General features: G+C 45.9%; 7 protein-coding genes across 7 annotated transcripts; 3 read left to right on the top strand and 4 right to left on the bottom strand.

The window, feature by feature from the left end:
• Window positions 1–1,844: 1,844 nt before the first annotated feature.
• N7533_006458 (VTA1 family vacuolar protein sorting-associated protein) lies at window positions 1,845–3,309 on the bottom strand (the record flags this gene model as incomplete). Its single annotated transcript, XM_057103108.1, has 4 exons — window positions 1,845–2,739; window positions 2,822–2,949; window positions 3,019–3,119; window positions 3,207–3,309. The coding sequence occupies 4 exons, from the start codon at window positions 3,307–3,309 to the stop codon at window positions 1,845–1,847; spliced, it is 1,227 nt and encodes a 408-aa protein (XP_056958065.1).
• Window positions 3,310–3,849: 540 nt separating this feature from the next.
• Window positions 3,850–4,325, bottom strand: N7533_006459 (uncharacterized protein; the record flags this gene model as incomplete). The annotated part of the gene is made up of 2 exons (XM_057103109.1): window positions 3,850–4,025; window positions 4,112–4,325. The coding sequence occupies 2 exons, from the start codon at window positions 4,323–4,325 to the stop codon at window positions 3,850–3,852; spliced, it is 390 nt and encodes a 129-aa protein (XP_056958066.1).
• A 3,064-nt stretch (window positions 4,326–7,389) lies between these two features.
• Window positions 7,390–8,484, top strand: N7533_006460 (transposase; the record flags this gene model as incomplete). The annotated part of the gene is made up of 1 exon (XM_057103110.1): window positions 7,390–8,484. One exon carries the CDS (start codon window positions 7,390–7,392, stop codon window positions 8,482–8,484), a length of 1,095 nt encoding a protein of 364 aa, XP_056958067.1.
• Window positions 8,485–9,335: 851 nt separating this feature from the next.
• sod1 (superoxide dismutase SOD1) lies at window positions 9,336–10,103 on the bottom strand (the record flags this gene model as incomplete). The annotated part of the gene is made up of 5 exons (XM_057103111.1): window positions 9,336–9,361; window positions 9,424–9,520; window positions 9,580–9,731; window positions 9,808–10,037; window positions 10,084–10,103. 5 exons carry the CDS (start codon window positions 10,101–10,103, stop codon window positions 9,336–9,338), a joined length of 525 nt encoding a protein of 174 aa, XP_056958068.1.
• A 4,401-nt stretch (window positions 10,104–14,504) lies between these two features.
• On the top strand, window positions 14,505–15,589 carry N7533_006462 (uncharacterized protein; the record flags this gene model as incomplete). Its single annotated transcript, XM_057103112.1, has 2 exons — window positions 14,505–14,900; window positions 15,236–15,589. The coding sequence occupies 2 exons, from the start codon at window positions 14,505–14,507 to the stop codon at window positions 15,587–15,589; spliced, it is 750 nt and encodes a 249-aa protein (XP_056958069.1).
• A 1,919-nt stretch (window positions 15,590–17,508) lies between these two features.
• Window positions 17,509–18,351, top strand: N7533_006463 (ankyrin repeat domain-containing protein; the record flags this gene model as incomplete). The annotated part of the gene is made up of 1 exon (XM_057103113.1): window positions 17,509–18,351. The coding sequence occupies one exon, from the start codon at window positions 17,509–17,511 to the stop codon at window positions 18,349–18,351; it is 843 nt and encodes a 280-aa protein (XP_056958070.1).
• Window positions 18,352–18,880: 529 nt separating this feature from the next.
• N7533_006464 (ankyrin repeat domain-containing protein) lies at window positions 18,881–19,480 on the bottom strand (the record flags this gene model as incomplete). The annotated part of the gene is made up of 1 exon (XM_057103114.1): window positions 18,881–19,480. The coding sequence occupies one exon, from the start codon at window positions 19,478–19,480 to the stop codon at window positions 18,881–18,883; it is 600 nt and encodes a 199-aa protein (XP_056958071.1).
• Between the last annotated feature and the right edge of the window lie 364 nt (window positions 19,481–19,844).

Below are 19,844 nucleotides of genomic sequence, written 5' to 3' on the forward strand. Positions count from 1 at the left end.
GTAATAGGAAAAGCACGCCGCCGTTTCTGAAAGACCAGCAATGTCGAACTCGGCAAGCTTGCTCACGCGAATGATAGAAGAGTAATCCACGAAACGGAAACTGCAATACATGCCGATTCTTTAACTCTGGTTGGTTAAGAGGTATCCTCGTTATTCTGCTTCAGCCCGCAAATTACCATCCTTACGAGACAGGGATTGAGTATGTGTCAGGAAAATGAATATTGTCACGAAATTGACTCGTAGTATACCGCTCGTCAAATACGAGTATGGCTGGCTACAGCCCTCAGTACCCCTCTTTTCTTTTCACGTATTGTCTTTATCTCTAAATCCTTCGAGGTAGTAACCCCTGAGTCATTGGTATTCTCATGGGTATTCCAAACCCCATGCAGTTCCATAATCTAGGGGACCAGTATCAACAGTCTTTTGATTTCCACATTCGCATTACCCGTTTTTAATTTCGTTGCTTTCATTAGGCTGTAAATCCTGGACATTGCACGAGTGGTACTGGTTCTTCCTGTTAACTTCATTCTGAGTTTCGAAGTCTTGGAAACATCAATTTACTCAGGCTATTGATGCGTAGACGTGCACGTGCGTTCATGATGTACAGCGGAGGGCCCAATGGAATGGCAGGTGAACCAGTGTCCTCAGGTTTTACACTAGAACAAGGTCAGTGATTATTATAGAATGGGGCCGTTGTCAAAGCTCACACTATTGGTGGGCTTCCGCTGTGGTTGCAGATTACAGATTCAGCAGGACTGGGATTGGCAAAATGTGCTTGTACACATTATCGATATGCGCTAGTCCCGATTCTTTTAGACGTAATATTGACAGACTGTCAGAAATGCGTGGCTCTTTCTGTCAGTCTGGTATCGAGGATTTTTGCATGACGCGGGTCGAAAGAAGAGGCGATGGTGAGGAACAGCACAGCAGCTTTGAGTTCTAGACTAGCCGATAGTAGCTTGCTAACCCGGACCCAAATTAACGACACCCAAATGTGGTCTGGACAACCAAAGGCCGGACTAAGGCACATGTTACACAAGAATCAATCGTCTTGAATGAAGCAAAGCAACCTATAGCTAAATGGTGGAATTCATACCCGCATCAGCCACAAAAATGCCAACCACGGTTGACTTTCGTTGGAGCCTGTATTGATGGTACTGTTCTGTCATCTTGACTTGCCCTACTCATGCCTTGGGATTGGACCTGTATCTAAATTACCGGGTCGTAACCCATATTTCTCCTAAAGAATACAATGTCGGATTATCGGATATCGGTATCGACTAGTACTCATGAGGGCCAATTGAACCATTCAGCGATTTATTGATTGTCTGAAGAACTATCTGCAGGCCACTGCTCAGAAGGCCATATTCCAGGGGTTGTTTAGCGTGTTACAGGGCTGCTACGCCGAGAATACTCCGATTACTATACGAAACAGGTAGGAGATCGGGTATGCGCTGAATCATCCAGCTGCTGGCAGTAACGTATTCTCCACTTCAATCGACATAAACATTCGGGGAGTTGATCCTGATGTAGGAAGGCGATGCCGCGATACAATACCGATGTTGCTGTGGACATATAGCATTGCGAATGCATTTCCCATTTCCCATACAGGCCTATGGGATTATTGCACGGCATCGATGTCACGATCAATGGGATGTAGGCGCAATCCTAAGTGGACCCTCGACCGATGTGGCAGACCAGGGCGTGAACGGATAGAGAATTCCGGAGAAAGACTCATCAATATGACGACTCGTATGGGTATTAGAGCCAAATATCAACGTCACCGAGATCAATGGGGCAAGTATATTCATGCGTGAACAAAGGTTGGAGCATTTTAAAAAGAGCTATATTAAGACGCTGCCCCCAGGTGTCCTGAGAGAGTTCTTGAACTCCTTTATGGCCGTGTCGACGTCATCGAACGTCAATGCAGAGAGCGCCCAGTGAGCATGTTTCTGCGCCAGAGCGATAGACTCGTCGTCGACCGACCGTGATGGTTGACTTGATGGTGCAGCGGCCACATGAGCCACAGGTGCACGTACAACTGGAGGTGGTCCGGACGGTAAAGTTGCAGGATGCGGAGGATTCAAGCTAGCACCCGATAGGCTATGGAGCGAAGCTGGGGCCGGTACGCCGACCGAAGAACTAGCAGCTGGTAGTGGGGAGGGGTGCAATGTATTGGAATAGCGCAAGGCATCGGCTCCACCAAAGGTCGAGGCTCCGGGAATACCTGGTAGGTTCGGCGCCGATGAAGAGCACCCAATTGTCCCCGATGTTGAGGAAAGTTCTAGGTCTCCTGGTTGTGGGTTGTCGATGTCCTTTGTTCGCACAGGGGAATCAGGGGTATCGCCGAGTACAGAAGGAACATCAGAATTCGGGGTTGCAGGCGGCCACTGGAGTGATGAAGTTCGAGATCGGTGAAGCGACTCATCAAGAGACAATTGCTGGGCTAGCTCCCGCCCTTTTAGATGGTCGGATTTCTCTGGAATTTCCTCGATTGGCGACTGTCTGGGTCGAGAGGGCTGTTCCGCTACCGACCCATCGAATGTTTGAACCTCCTGACTGGCGATTGATTCTAGTTCTTTCTCTTCTGGCACAGGATTAGTCGAATTGGGATCTTCACCATTCTTGATCGCCTTCAAAATTCGGACTGCATGATACTTTCCGAACTTAACCCTCCCGACAATCTCCGGGTCTAGAGCCCCCCCAGATTTGACATAGTTCGAGAAATAGAGCCGCCGCCTGGAGTGTATCTGCGGTTTGCCTACTATCAAATCAGAGAAAGAGGAATCTTAGTAGCCACAGGGGACAGTTGAGAGCTCACTTCGTGACCTTGTTAGCGTTTATAGCAGCTTCAGCGCGAGCAAAAACTTCCAACCCAAAGCGCTCGACCAGTGCACTCGCCGCAACGCTATCCACCACCAATTCATCGCCAGAATGCTCCCTTTTGAACTATTCCACAGCATGGTTGTTAGTCACGTAAAGAGCAGGTAAAGGATCGAGTTGGGGGACTTGGCGAACCTGCTCCAGCTTATCCACCAGGCTGGTGGTGTAGATTTTAATTTCATCGTTGGAATTATGAAGACCCCGTCCGATGATCTGATTCACGATGTGAAAATTACCTGCGATATTGGCGATTCAGTAAGCTCCAACTGTCCATTGCGACATTCCGAGAGGGGAGCTGGAGGGGCCGGGGGGCTGAGGCTCACACCAGTAGGCAATCACGGGCTTGGTCTTCTCGATCTGGGCTGCTCTTATGGCAAGGAGGCCAATGTCAGTGGATCTCAACCTCGCTGGAATAGTGTTTGCCATGTCAGAGGTGTGGGATAGGAAGAACGAATGAGACCCAGGAGAGGCGCCTGATCATGGTGGTAACGCCATGATCGCGATGACATCACCGGCTGCTGACACGAGAGATCCAATCCTCAGGGGTCCGAGTTTACATCTTATTAGTCTGTCACTCTGATACGCACTATTCATGAATTGGGGTCAGATCTGTACCTATAATACTGGGCGTGAACCACAGAATTTCCAGACAACACATCCAACTCGCACATTTTACAAGAGGTTATGGGCCCTCATTGCTCATTATGGATAGCAAATCAAGACATCGTAGACTCATACGAACAAACTGTCACTATTGGAGACTGGATGGCAATAATCAAAGTCACTGCCTCGGAGCACTAGGCATCTTCGAAGGCACAGAACCAGTTGACACCGTCCAAATGATCTAACCTTAGGAATGCGGACGCCCTCCGTCCTGGTGTTGCAGGAAAGCAAGCTATGTTCATGAAACAAGGACTGATAATACAAGTAAAACCAAGAGGTCCATGGTGGTGAATCAAAAAAGATTTAGCGTTTATCATACCGGTTTCCCATAGCTTTATTATGGTCCTTGACTTCTTTGGATTTGGATTTTGAGTCCAATTCGCCACTCTCAGTATTAGGTCCTTCACGGTGCATTTTGAGGCTGTAGTATTCATCATGACTTTTGGTTTCATCAGCTACGGAGGACGACTCGGGCAGTTCTAAACAATTATATCTGTCAGCTATCAATCCGAATTGCATAAGGTTCATGATAACAAGAGAGCAGAGCAATGCTCACTATATTTACCTTTGCTGTTCGAATCTGCCTGGTTTGGATCGGCTTTCGATGACCTTTTTGTATCATTTTCATGATCTTTTGTGTTGGTTGCCAGACCCTTGGACTCGTGTTGAAGGAAGATAGGTGATCTTGTAGTGCGGGCCATATTGTCTTGGCGGCAGCGACTTACCAACAGGCTTGTTGGCGCGCCTCGTGTGAGTCTCATTTGGTTTAGGATCTGCATTGTGGCAATGTGGAAGATAAGAATTCAGCATAAATTTGGAATCAACGAGTTCTTTGTCTTTGAAATGGCAGTAGCATGGCGGTGGCAAAACTGTGGTCCTATATCTTTGGGTGAGCTAACCACATAACGTCTCCGGTACATATAAGATTTCAGATAAAGTATCAGAGCCAGGGTTCAGCCTATCGCTAAACCCTCTGACGCCGCAATTCAGCAGACTGCCCGTCATGGGTAGGCTATAGAGTTACTCTTTAAGTACTGCCACATAAAAGCCCCGTCAATTTATAACATAATCCACCAGTGTTCCGCCACCCCATCAATATAGTAGATATATGGGGTCAGATTTGCTGCGTAATTTCGCGCGTTATTATGGCGAAACCGCCAAGCCCTCAATACATCAACCATGGAATGGGGGTCAGATTCCTGTATTGACCTTGTAAAGGGTCTGTTTTTTACATTCCAACCCCCCCTCCTTATTCTGCTGGCAGAAAATCAAAAACCAATTGACTATAGAGTGGCTAACGAGCTTTTGAGAGAAGCTGAGACAGCTGATAAAGCGAAAGCTTGCCTCTGCATCGTACAAGCTCTAGCTCCTCAACAGCTGCATCCAGAGATAGGCCCTTACCATGTCTAGCGTAGATCTCGTCGATGATAGCCTTTCGGCGGCAAAACATGACCCTTTCGCGAGAGGAAGGCCGCCAGGTCGCACCATACGATCTCTCTAATGACTGGACAGATGGATTTGCGCCTAACCCACATGTCCACTCTCTCCAGACCTCCGGCACAGTTTGGATCGTACGAGAGAGCGAGTAGAGAGACTGAGAGGGGGATAATAAAGAGGTCGGAGTATCGATCCCCTGCGGGAGAATCTGCTGCTTATCTAGAAGAGGCTGTAGAGATGATACCTCAGATAAACATGCTGCTAGTATGTTCCCCTGGTCTCTCCAAACTCTCCGTAGCTTGAACTTTCCTGACTCCTCTAGTGCCCCTACTATCCAACACCAGTTGAAAGAAGTGAAAAGGACCTCCGTATGGAGAAAGGATAGAGTGATAGAATCTATGGTTTTTGAAATCACATTGCCTATTCGGTCGGATTTGTATCTATCAGGCTTGCGATATGATTGGTTATTTATTATCACATTGATTCTCGCTTTGAGTTCTAGAAGCCTAGAACATAGACAAAATCTGTTTTTCGCTTCGTGCATGCAAACAATACCATTGAGAGTATCTCGCTACCAGGTCCCCAGAGCGCAGGAATAAACTCTCGCCCCGAGTATATGACCGTAGGGCAACAATTCCTCAGGGTCAAGGATCCTGAGGGGTAAATACCCTCGACGTTGAAACCCAGGAACGAACTTTCTCAGGTACAACTTACCTTGGGGTAACTTGATGCTCAAGGGCAAATTCCCCCAGGGGATTTCTACCACAAGCGTGAACTCCCACATGAACACACGACTCCGGGGATTCTTGGGCGGCTGGGTAAGTAGCCACAGCCATATAGGCTAGCGGTCCATGTAGTCAGGACTATGTAGCCTGGCCGATATAGGATGGCGGGCTATGCAGGCTGGCGGGCTACGTAGGCTGGTGGCCTATGTAAATAGGCCGATATAGGCTTGCGGGCCAGGACTATGTACAGTTCTAGGACAAAGGTCTCCGTCCACGCTAGTGCCCACTAGCGCGTTTTCAATGTATTTTGATGCTAAAATGTCGCGATCGCGAGCGCGTTCCCCCATAACAACTATTTTAAAAAATTCAACCATGGTTCCACGTACGCCATTAAGGTCTATTAGTGCCAATAGGGAGCGTGGGCATGAGCTATCTCCATATTTCAGAGGTCAAATTATCAGTTTGTCAAAGATTGGCACGGCGCAGGCTAAAATTGCGCATCTATTGAATGTGTCACAAACAACTGTTCAGTATACCCTACAACAAGAAGCTACACGAATTGAAGGTACCACACTTGCACGATCCGGCCGACCACCTATATTATCAGAAGATGATAAGGTTTCTATTTTTAATATTATTAAGCGTGATCCCTTCATTGGTTATGAAGATATTCGTGATCAAAGTGGATTTAACGTTTGTAATAAAACCTTTCTTCGAATGCTTAAAGCATCAGGTTATGGGCATTATAAGGCTAAAAGAAGACCTCATCTGAATACTAGAGTAGCCAAACTACGTCTAGATTGGGCTTTGGCGCGTCAAAACTGGACGTTAGAAGATTGGCGAAGGATTATCTGGTCAGACGAGTGTTCTGTTGAAATCGGAAAAGGCAAGCGACATAAATGGGTATTTCGCCTTAACTTCCACAACGAAAAATGGAAAAAAGAATATGTGGATACATACGCAAATCCAAAAATATCTCAATTATGATCTGGGGAGCAATATTTGGTGGTGGTTGCACTGATTTATTTAAAATGAATCGGGATCCAAACTCAAAGCGCAATGGCTACTCAAGATGGTCATATCTTGAAGCACTTCAGACCGATTTACCTCAGATTATGATTGAGGATTGGATATTTATGCATGATAATGCTCCTATTCATATAGCTTATAATGCTCAAAATTGGTTATGTGATAACGACATCAACACGATGGATTGGCCGCCCTATTCACCCGACTTAAACCCTATTGAACATGCGTGGGCTAAGCTTAAAGAGATGATTGATCGATTACATACTAGCCAGTACATCAATTTCTCATCCTGGCAGATCCCGCTAATCACTACATTAAACGTGTCAGACACAGGTCCCTTTTACCCGTTATGTTGCCATACGTTTGTTTCCAACTAACATATCTTAGCACTATAACTAGACTTCTTAGTAATATCCACTATTTTAAGAAGACAAACCCTGCTTTTGATACGTAATAAGGATACCTACCAACCTCAGTTGCCTATTTTGAGAGGTCCAGACTCCTTCGTGTACCCCAGTCCCAGGCCATAAAGAGTCACTATCTGTAACATACAAAGGCGGTCCAAAAGTCTGAAGACACCACGCTATTTTTTTAGCGCGATTTTCGCGTCACCCCCCACCCATCTTCTTCAACTACCCCCTACACCACCAATATGCGTCGGTTTGGCACTGAAATAAGTGGCAATCGAAGACCAGGGGGTGAGCTTTCATCTGAGGCCCGCGCAGCTATTATATACGCTCATGAATGTGGTGTATCGCCTACTAAAATGGCTGCTGAGTTCAACGTCGCACGCTCAACAATATACTCTACAATCAAACGATTCCGAGAGCACCAAACGCTCAAATCACTGCCTCGTTCAGGTGCCCCTAAAGTCTATAGGTATTCAACTATCAAATATACCTGTTTACTTGCACGCCGTGAGCCTTGGCTAAGCCTTAGTGAGCTGAGCGCCCGTATACCCAGTCATCCATCTCGATCAACAATCAAGCGATTCCTACGTTCAAAATTCCTCCAGCGCTATCGAGCAAGACGTTGTATCCCAATTTCGAGGGAGAACGCCCGCAAACGAGTCCAATTTTGCCGAAATTGGAGGACCGAACGCTACAATTCCCAACTACAAAGCTTCATATTTTCCGACGAATGCAGCGTTCAACGTATCCCTAATTTAAACGGCCAATATATTACCCGGCTTAGAGGAGAAGCTTACCGGCAGGGAATGGTACAAGTTAAGGTTCATGTGAAGGATATTTGTCAAATGGTTTGGGCTGGAATATGGCTTGGAGGGCGTACAAAACTTGTTATTATGGAGCGTGACTTTTCAGAAGGACAGCGAGGTCACGGAGGTGGTTATACAACAAAATCCTACCTAAAAGCACTTGAAGAAGGATTTATTGAGCACTATGAACCTGGAACTATATTTCAGCAAGATAACGCTAAAATCCACCGCTCCTACGTTGCTCAGCGATGGTTTGAACGTCATGCTATACATGTTATGGAATGGCCGCCACGCTCACCAGATCTTAACCCTATTGAACCCGTGTGGCGTATGCTCAAACGTAAATTATATGAGCTGTATCCTAATCTACTACATTGTGGTACATCTGAGGCAGATTGGAAGCTATTTAGGGAGTGTATATCGGAGGCCTGGGATGTGCTAGATCAAAATAAAAATGATAGTATAATTAGATCGATGCCTCAGCGTGTAAGCGAGACTCGTAAGGCACGTGGCTACTATACTCGGTTTTAGCAATTGAGATTTTATCATATATTTTGTAATTGATTAATCTATATCGTAACTAATTTTGGTGCAATAATATTGCATATTGTATGCAATATATATATTTGAATGTAGAGTGGTCATATGGCAGAATTACCCGATTGGGCGGTGTCTTCAGACTTATGGCCCAAGATGGTACTCTTCACCTGACCTTAAGCGAATCTTTAGTGACTGTTTATTACCACCAAAGCAACCATAGCCCGATCAATTGGGTTTTATACGCGAGGACAAATTGGATGGTGGATGAACACACGAGGAGCGGCGATTAAAATTATGTCGATTAAAATTATGTTCACTACCAGAACCTGTGGAGACCAAAGATGAATAAAAGGTTAAGGTAAAGCACATGGAACAAGACCTGGTTCTATCACCCAGTTCTTACTAGGAGCGGATAAAAGACACGACGAGTGATGTACTACGGAGAAATATAGCCCTAACCGAAGGGTAGGACTAGAAGATACTAACCTAAAGGTATCTGAAAATTATTGCTTCCAGACTGACCTTCTCAAGCGCTTTGAGGAGGTTAGCTTAGATTGGACAACGGTAGAGAAGCAGCCGTCGATTTGGGTTAATCTCCAAGGTCATGGCGAGAAACCCTGGGAGCCATGGTGCTAGCTCCTACGAGTGAGCGGCGCCGAAACGAGGAGTTTCCCTCAAGGCTCGGATTGTTGATCAGTGATTAACGGGAAGTATGACCAAAAAGTAGCATTTTTATTGCAGTTCCGTGTGGAGTAAACGCCAAAAGGGCCACTTCATGCCATTATAAAGATCCCCGATCACAGTAAAACGGCGTGGAATGGCCCCTTGAAAACCTTATCTCCTTAATTCACGCTAATTCCAATAATGCCTAGAGCGAGAGTCAGCACCTTAAATCAAATCAATGGAGCGAGTGGCTGGGTATAAACGAACCGCAAGCAGGCCGACCTCCTGCGTTGCCTGTTTGAAGAGACTGCTCATGGCCACCTTTTCCGAGGTCGTCGGTTCCATCATGGATAACAACGGTGCGCTGTATTAGTCTTAGCGATCAACGTTCGAGTTCAAACTGAAGGGAGTAATGGGACTGACGCCAATGACGCTGTGTGGTCCCATGAGGCGAATCATATGGTCTATCATAGTCCCACTGGCGACACCATTGCCATCTGTTCTGACATTGCCCATGTCGCCAACGTGGCGGGCTACATCAGTGGGAGCACCGTGAGTTTTGTTAAATGGATTGACTGCCAAACAACAAAGTCAGATAAATAACTCACTGCAGAAGAAGTGCACAGTGTATTTCCGGGTGGAAAAACTCACAATGAGGGCCGGCGGAGGTGCAGCCGTTGGTGTTGTCACCAAATGTATGGATATGAAGGCCGCGCTCGGCATTGGGCTGGTTGCCAGTGATATTGTAAGAGATCTTGGTAGGTGCCAATTCAGGCTCCTGCTCGAAAATGATGGTGCCGCCGATATATGCGTCCCCACGAAGAACGCAGACTACTATACGTAAGCTAACGTATTGTTTGATATTGTCGATGTGGGTGTTACTAGTATAAGCTGCATAGCGTCTAGGGAGAAAGGGAGCCTAAGTACAAGATTCGGTAACCAGACATACTTGTTTCGAGAAGCAGGAAAGGGAGTAGGAGTTGTGTTGATTTCTCGTACGTAAAGAGTAGATAGCAGATGGAAGGCCAAAGGGAATGGCGAGTATTATATTTAACCACCAAAAACCAAGCTCTTCGCCACTTTTTTCACCTCTTCCAACAGGCGCTCTTTTTAGTAAATTCCACTTTGTGATTGGCATGAGGCGCACAAATGACTACACACCGCTAGTGATCATCGTAAAGCCAGGCCTTTACATGCCTCCACTTTGCCGTTCTGCGGGCGGCGACCTGATTCGCCTGTATTTGTGCTTTTCAGCCCCCCCCCACCACATCCTTTTAACTATTTATGGGCGTGCTACGGCTTGATAAGCGGTGTAGATGCACTTGAAGGCCCCAATAGCTAAACTTAATGCGTTGGACCACACTCCGAATAGATAGATTATAGCATCCTCGTAAAGGTGCACACAAATAATCATCTCACAAATATGAAGAAACCTTATCGCTTATAGGATATATACCTTATGATCTCCTGTTACGGACCCCTGCGACATGTCAGGGGTATACATGAGGCATACACGCGAAGCGGAGGACACGGACCCACATGGCGCATCTGGGTTCCACTGAACGCGAGGAAGCTATCTTTCTCTTGCTTCCTCGCACTACGTCTTGTATCTAGAGTCGACTATAGCTTTCTTTAATAATGATTATTTCATCCGAAAAACACGCTCCTCATCAACAGATACGTGAGACCCTCATAGGGTATTGCTGATGGGCTATCCAGTTACGGTAGATGTAATGGTAGGCTCAGGCTCCCAGGAGCTCATAGCCACATTTGGACCAATCATTTCTACTGAGGCTTTGTGGCACTTGTGGGTCATTCATGGCACCGATTGGCTGATTATTTCTCTGCTCTCTTAGTGGTATCCAATGATCGTATCAATATTTACGACACATAGGCTCCTGGGAACCAAGGCCATATATTAACCAATCATTTCAAAGAAGACTTATGAGCATGTGGGCTGCTAATGGCACTACCTGGCTCATTTATCCTTGCAGTAGTGACCACTTTCCCGCGTCCACTTAGCTCCCAGGAGATCGATGGGTATTGCTATGTGCACAGAAGAGGTCGAAAGCAGAAATGATTGTTCTGCGAAAACGTCATCGATCTAGTGACTCACTGACTATACAATTAGCTCTTTCGTGAGATGTGGGCTGTGCGAATCAGTACCACGCTGTACCACAGCTTTTGTCAGCTTGATATTGCGTAGGCGTGATGTATTTTCTCCGATATACGAGTTAGGCAATAAATAATCCTGCGGTTTGGCTGGTATGGAGCTCGGTCGCATTATAACATGGTGTTTGCCTGTCTTTGATGAGGTGTTCGTTGCGTGGAGTAACGGGCTCATCACTGGTGAGTGAAATGAAATGACATGACCTCGTCGCCTCAACCGTCGCATTAAAGGCGGACTCACGGTGGTGAATGGTGATAACCGTCGTCGGTTCTTTTCTGCGGCATCCTCATGACTGTTGAAACAATGCCACAGCCAGAAAATATTTTTCAAGTTCTTGATCACCAGGAACAAAATACAATGTGTCTAAGAGCTCCTTTGAATCAATGATGAAATGTTGAGCCAGTTATCATTGAAGAGTAGTTTTTGTTTAAGCCCTCACAATTCATAATGATGATCTCATTGACGCAGGATGAATGCCTGGTTGAATTGCTATAAATACCCGTCCCGTCACCAGCAGAACTGTCGTTCGCAAGCATTCCTTTGTCACTCTGGGTAAAAGAATATCGATCAATTCTCGTTTCCGTGGCTACTATTTGGTACGTTGGCTTCGAAACCGTGCAACGAAATTGACTGACTTGTTGCATCGCACTAGCCTGGTTTTCTCGACACAAGAGGTCTTCGAACAGCAAGTAAGTGTAGCTGCCCAGTCATTTGGAATCATGCTAACATGGAAAATGCTCGGTATCAGCCCCGCCTCCGCTATTTCTCTGAAAAGCCATTGAACGAATTTTCAGGATCTGGATCTGGAATGGTCCAAGCTGCGAGCGCGGTGAGTTACAAGTTGCCTTCATAGGCTATCGGCTAATGATTGAAGATAATTAGGTGCCATCTTTTATACAGTCCCCTGCAGTGGACAGCAATAACTGACAACGTAGGTTCAAAGACTGCAGCAACTTTTAAGGCAGATATGATATGCTGACAACCCTCTATATAGGATGGCGAACTTTCTATCGCGAGTCGCTCAATGTCTTGTAAGTCACGCTAGTGCTTTGCCCCTGCCCATTCTCAACACCCGGTACTGCATTTCAATCTTCGTACGAATGCTATCCGTTCGTGGCTCTCTGTTCCTCAGAAAATATCGCTTATGATTCCTTTTCGTTATAGGGCGAGCTTCAATTTTACACTCGACCTGACCGAGCTATGTTCCCCCCTCGTCCTCGAAACTAACCCAGCTGCAACAACCTGGTGGGCCAAGCCACTGAATATTACTACGCTTGCGCCTTTATTGTCTCTGAAGACGTGGTTGACACGGCCACTTCACCTGGCATATTAGCGGGCCAAGGCAGAAAGCCTTGATGCCCTCTGCTTAGCCATACCGTAAAATTCCAGAGTGTTTTCATTTCGTCTCTTCAGCATTGCCCTGTCCGAACAAAGGTTGACCGTCAATGCATTAGTTTTTGGCAATATTTCGACGGCTATGAATATCCTGCCCACGTCCAATCCGAAGGCTTGTCGGTAGCCATGAACCAGCCTCACTGTTAATCGAGCGAGTCATCAGAGCATCTGCGACAACGAGAAGAGGCCGAGACCTGACGGTCGCGGAAAAAAAACAACTAATTCCCCGTTGAGCATCAATCAGCAGACTGAATCGAACTATTAGCAATAGTCTCAAGGTCAATTATTTCAACCGCTGATTGCAGCTGAGCAAGCGCTAGGACAGCCCATGCTTAGATTCACCATAGATTCCTCGCCGCGAGAGCAGCCATTTTGAGGCCAGGTCGAAGTTTGTCGCAAACAAAATACCACGAAACTCTCGTCCAGTGTTACTTTGCCCTTACATGGTTGAAGATCTGCCCAGAATCGTGCATTGGCAGGTACGGCTACATCCATTCCCTGTGAAACGATGTGATCCCAGGCCCTCCACGTGTGGTCGAGATGAGCCCGCTACCTCATCCCTGGTTTTCTATGCTGATGCCAGGCTGCATCACGGCAAGTTTATACCACCCTCAGTCAACAGAAATTATGTTAACATAGAGTTTAGTAAAACCCAGTCCTAATCCAGCCGTTCGGGTGAGTCCGATCGAGAAAGTGCATTATAGCCGGCCGGGGACCTCGTCTAGGCCGCGAACAAGGTAAGTTGCGAGCGACCATATTGCACCAGCTGCTGATAGTTGGTGCTAGATTGAATATATACAGCGGCAAAGTGCCTTGCCTGTGTTCTGATGCAGACGGTCATTTAAAGCTGCCACCATGGCTTATTTACGACTGATCCTGGTAAGTACAGTACATTCTCATAGATCGAATATTTCGGAAGTCGACTAACTAAAGTCAGGTCGCTGGAACCTGATGCTATGCTCAATGCAACCGCAAGTCGACCGAATGCATCCTTGATGTCACCGCTGAGGGGCACGGACTCGCCGGCAGAAGTAGCCTCGCCAGGCCGGCCAGTTGATTGCCTAGACGGTCACAAAGGCCCAATTCTTATTTGAAAGATGCAGGTCGGTTTGTGATATATGGTGAAGAAGACAAACTCATTGACATCGAACGTAGCCGCTGATGTTAATCTCAGTGTGGGCGTGGCACGTGTGTTTTACGCGACGCGCAAGTGCACCCAGCCCTTTGCCCCTCGTACCGTAGCATGCGTCTAGTGCAGCAGGTCCTCGATAGCCATCAATTTCACTACCGCCGGTTGCTGACTCTGGCGGGAACGTCAATCGAGTTCGCAAATATGGTTTAGCCATTCTCAATTGCAAAGGGTAAAAATTAATCCGCAGAGCGAAAACTCGGGAAATGATCCGGGAAACACAAAGCGGGCTCTGAGTTCGCGCGGACGAGGGCGGGCTCCCTCAAATGATGTACCCTGCGTGAGTCGAACCTGTGCAAATGAGAATAGGGCTGTTGCGAATATTCGAAACCACCGATATTATCGGATATCCACGGACATCCTCAGCTGTCCTCAGATGTTGATTTTCAGAGAAACGAAATCACCAAGTCCGCAAAATCCGCAAAATCCGAACTTCCGACCAGGGCTTCTTCATGTTTTTATAAGAAAATATAGTGTAAAAAGTTAATATATTGTACAGATCATCAATATATCCACTTCAAACTTGATCAAGAAGAGTGGCGACAGATTGAATATCTACTTCTTCTCACAAAGCCTTTCTTTGACTTCACCACTATGCTATCAAAGACTAGGGATGTTACTGCACATAACATCTATAGTATTTATAACAAGCTTTTCTCTCATCTTGATGAAGTTGAGAGCAAGTTAAAGAATAAAGGAGTTATCTGGAAGAAGGACATGCTCCAGGCTCTCCGGACTGCAAAAAGGAAGCTCTCAAAGTATTATACTACTACTGATTATGAACCATATGGGGATATCTATGCACTTGCAATGATCCTTTGCCCATCAAAAAAACTTCGATATTTTGCATCAACAGACTGGCAAGGTGAAATTGACTATGTCATGGAGTTCCCAAGCAAGAGTTTCATCGATACAAAGAGATACTTCGACATGATTCAGATACTGCAGTCTTGCAAGATGCCACTGGAGAGAACCCAGATGATGATTCTTGTGATCTAGATGCCGCTTGTGCTTCTCAGAACCAACCACAGGATGAGCTCTCAAAGCCTGAAAATGATGAGATTGCAAGGTATCTTGCCCGAGGCATTGAGAGACAGAAGCCCCGAGCATTCTGGAAAGAGCATGAGCATGAGTTTCCCATTCTTGCAAGGATGGCACGGGATATTCTCTCAATCCCAGCTAGTGGTGCAGGCGTTGAGCGATTATTCAATTGCGCTCGCGATATCTGCCACTATCGCCGTGGCCAATTGAAACCAAGTACAATCCGAGAACTGATGCTTCATCAGTTCACCACCAACTTTGAGATTGAGCAGAAAGAGATAGAGGTTATCAAGGAGCATCTTTCTGTTGGAGAAGCTGCATTGTTGGATCAAGCTCAGAAACCAATACCCCAGCTTGAAACTCTTGAACCAATTAGTGACAATGAAGAGGAAGATCAAGAGCCTGGAATCGAGGATATGCCACAGATAGAAAGCTGCGATGATGATTCAGACGGTGGGAAGACTGGTCAGAGTAATCAACTACAGTGTAAACGATCAAGGAAACAATTATCTGAGGCAGTTGATGACGACGACGATGGCCTTCCAGAAATGCCAATATATGAGGGCACACAAGGACGGTCAGGGCGGATTCGGAAGCAACCAAGGTTACCTGATGGATTTCAGATTGATTTAAGATAGTCAATGTAGAAGGTAGAATGGAAATAATAAAACTATGTCTAAAAATTGAAAACTTCAATAATGAAATATTACTTTGTGGTTACTTGAAAAATACAAAGGAATCCGCATAAATAATGTACGCTCAAAAAAGTCACGAGGCTGGGCATGTTTGGCCTGTTTCATATCCGCTGGATATCCTCAAATATCCAGAGGATATTGGGTGGAATATCATATCCACAAATTTGAGGATTGAGGATATTGGTTGACATACCATATCCGCAATTTGCGGAGAGGATTTGTGGATATCCATGGATATTGAGGATGTTGCCGCAGTCTAATCACAGGAGCCCTTGTCATCATGAGGTTTCCGATTGACTATACCCTGCAAATCCTTTCCTGCAAATCCCATTGGTGACATTCGTAGATGGCCCACAGGTAGACCACAGGCTGTATTCGAAAACAGGGATCATCCACCTCTTGTGCTACAAAATAATCGGCTTGACCACTACTCGCTGAGAAACTCTTTCATGGCCCACTGCCAAGACATTAGCGCAGATCATTTATTTAGGCCTCACGAAGATAAGGGCCCGCGGTAAAATGTTCTGTATCTAATACCATCACAATCATTCACCGCCCCATATTCAAAGCGGGTGAAGCGATTTACCGAAAGGGATACAATACCATACACAGAGCGTTGAACAACAGCCCTCAACTTACTGATGCCCCTTCCATTGATAATCTTCGCTAATGCCTTGGTATTGGGGCGGGACAGGAGGTTATGAGTGTGTACTTGTCAAGGCGAGTTCGAGAATGCCTGTATATGTGCGACTTGAAATACTACTCTTGTCCCGACCAAGGGAGATTTGCAGCATGGAATGTTTGCGAGTAGCGTTGATGCCCATGAGATATCAATTTGGTTGGAGGGGACATCTGAAAAACACGCGATCCTAAGTCATCTGCTTGCTTGCCTGCTTGGCAAGATATGGGACGCCCCTGAGGCAATATTTGAGTGGATATATTTGATCATAAGACGGAAAAAAAAGAGATCAATTTTGAAAATGAGCACTTTGGCGCTCCCGCCTTGATGGTTGTGTCACACGAAACCTTTTAATGGGAAGACATCCCCGCCTGGCATGCTAATCCTCGTGCGTGGCTGCGTATTGCTGGAGGCTGCAGAAAATATGACTCTAAAACTGTAAGACACAGCTAGCGAACCAACAATGACCAAGTAGTTTGACGGTGATGTCGGAAAAGTGACGTCATTGTACCAACACACATATGACATCTGCGAATGTTCAGTCCTGAGGAGGTGGCGCATTAATGGATTAGTTTGCTGGAGGTAAACGTCATTTACTTAACACGAAAACAAGTATAATGCTTCTTCATATTGCTAGTATCCTTATAAATCTCACAATATAGATAAACAGCAACCTTATATAATATAATCCTGATTGGTTATGGCACAACATGCTTGCTGTTAGATCTGGCGACCCTAAAGCTTCAGAACGCGCAGCAGGTGGAATGCAATAGTGTTGCATCGTAGGGTAGGAATCAAGTGACAAAATGAAGAACTCATTCAGTTTTCGGTGTCATGAGACATGACAGCAATATGGATAATAATACAATTCCTCCAATATTTACAGCGACTGTTACTAGCCGTGCTGCGCAGCTTAACAGCGTTCCGCATCTTTCATTCCCCATTGGGCATCGATGTCCTTTCTGGGGCCCTAGAGGGTAGAGTCACCTCGTTTAACGGAGCTTACGATGATCAAACCCTTTATGTGGATCACTCACCATCACACAGGATGAATATCTAATTTGAGTTACCCACCAAGTCCATCGAGGTTGGTAGCAGGCGTTCACTGCTTAGCTTCGGATCAGAATACTGAAACGTTAGATTAACGTCACGCCGTAAAATGAGTTGCCTTCCAACGGAGATTATGCTACTCTTATTAGAAAGTTCCGATACTCAAACGCAGATATCGCTTCTACATGCATTGCCGGGACTTATTGGGGTGTTCACACCTCGACACATGAGTATTCAAGATGAGGGTTTCAATACAATTCTACATATACTTGCGGCAAGAACTGAGGAAGACCTAACAGCCACTTTGCTTGCAAAAAAAGGAATCTCGCCAGACCTGAAAAATAAGGAGGATCGAACACCGCTATCGCGAGCAGCTCAGTATGGAAACGTGTATATGGCAAATGCTCTAGCAGAGCGGGTCGATGTGACAGCAGACTCAACAGATCATCACAATCGAACTCCGTTGTCATGGGCAGCGGCATGTGGGCATGACGAAATCGTGAGGCTGCTAGTAAAGCGAGATGATGTCAAAGTAAACTCAAGAGACGATTACGGACAGACACCCTTGGCATATTCAGCCTTTCAAGGACAAGCAAGAGTGGCGAATCTGATACTGAAACAAAAAGATGTTGAAGTCAACTCGATGGACAACAACGGCCGCACACCTTTGTCACGGGCTGCTGCGCGTGGGCACGAAGAAGTCGTTGAGTTGTTTCTGGAGCGAAGTGACGTCAAAGCGGACTCGAGAGATAACTACGGTCGAACCGCACTAGCGTACGCAGCTTTTCAAGGGGAGATGGGGGTCGTGGCTCTACTTGTGAAACGGAATGATATTGATGTTGACTCGATAGACGATAACGGCCGTACACCTTTGTCATGGGCCGCGGCTAATGGGCACGAAAAGATCGTGAGATTACTATCAGAGGGGAAAACTTATTTTTTGCCGGAAAATGCCTTCAAATATCGCTTTAACTAATTTAAATGTCACATAGGGCTGATTTCTACGTACTGTATCAAGTTTAGACTAAATTACAGAATACTGGTTTCATGACAAGTGATTTCTCCACGTCGCTTCACCCAAAGACCGAAGCTTGAAGGTCCTCACTATCTTCCTTGTTTGGTTAGTTGGCAATAGAAAGATGAGTTTTGGTATGATTGTTGGTGAATCAATCGAAAAGTGTCGATAGTCACACCCGTTTCCGGACGCCTCTATATCATATCGTAACGTAGTCAAATCCGGAACTCATGGAGGTAACAGCTATGTTAGGAAATAAATCAGGAGGGTTCATACCGTATATAAATGGTCAGATTTCCTATCTGAATAATAACAAGCAGTCTTCCTTTAAAACACAACATAATTGATGGCTCCTGATTTCACCGAAACATTCTGGGATCTCGCCACTTCTTGAACGTTCCATCATATCTAGTAGAATTCTGACGGCTTATCCTCGCCTCGTCAGCCCACGTCAAGATGATCTGCTCCTAGTAGCAATTCGAAAACCCCATTATGACCACGTAAAGTTGCGCATGACAGGGGGGGTACGACCGTAATGATCTTTCGAGTTCGGATTTACGTCGTCTCGTTCCAGGAGTAGGCTCACCACCGTATCATGTCCACGCCAAGCTGCACATGCTAATGGCGTCCGGCCATAATGATCTCTCGAGTCCGCATTGACGTCGTCTCGCTCAAGTAGCAGCCTCACCACCGTATCATGTCCACGCCAAGCTGCACATGCTAATGGCGTCCGGCCATAATGATCTCTCGAGTCCGCATTGACGTCGTCTCGCTCAAGTAGCAGCCTCACCACCGTATCATGTCCACGCCAAGCTGCACATGATAATGGTGTTCGTCCTTTCTTATTCTCCGGGTCCGCTTTGGTATGATTTCTCGCCAATAGTAGTTGTAATAGACCATCTTCACCCTGTTCTGCGAGCAATTGTACGATTGTGTTTCCATGTTCATCCTGAATAGCAAAGTGTCGGAATGTCAGTAAGCGGATAAGGTCAGGAAACGCACGAACAAGCGACAACTGGTCTCGAGGGATGAGACTCTTGGCTATGTGGAGAATGACCTCTATCGGAAGATAGATGCCGTCTTGTGACATTCTAGTAGTGAATATGAAAAAGAATGTACCAACTTGGTATGTTTAATCTCGTGAGATGGCAGCATGTTTAAAGATGTTCCCACATCACAGTACACTCCCATATGGCTCTTCACACATGGGTTCAAGATTAACCTGTAGGGCACGAATATTTTTTAAAAGAAGACCTGTTGTACAGTCACTACACCTAGCTGGTGTGTATGACATTTGAAGTCAAGTGGCAGCCAATTAAGTTTATGTCGTGTAGTTCAGCAGAGCCTATCTCACCATGAGTGTGGTTAAAACTCGATATCATAGGACAGAGTAAGTCGAAGGCTTTCGCTGTCATGGGTTGGATGTGATTTGGCAGAAAGAATTTCAATAAAAT

This window comes from Penicillium manginii, assembly GCF_028828005.1.
Source record: "Penicillium manginii strain IBT 31320 chromosome Unknown utg000005l:1.0-5665137.0:1.0-5668048.0, whole genome shotgun sequence".
In the NCBI taxonomy this organism is placed as follows: domain Eukaryota; kingdom Fungi; phylum Ascomycota; class Eurotiomycetes; order Eurotiales; family Aspergillaceae; genus Penicillium; species Penicillium manginii.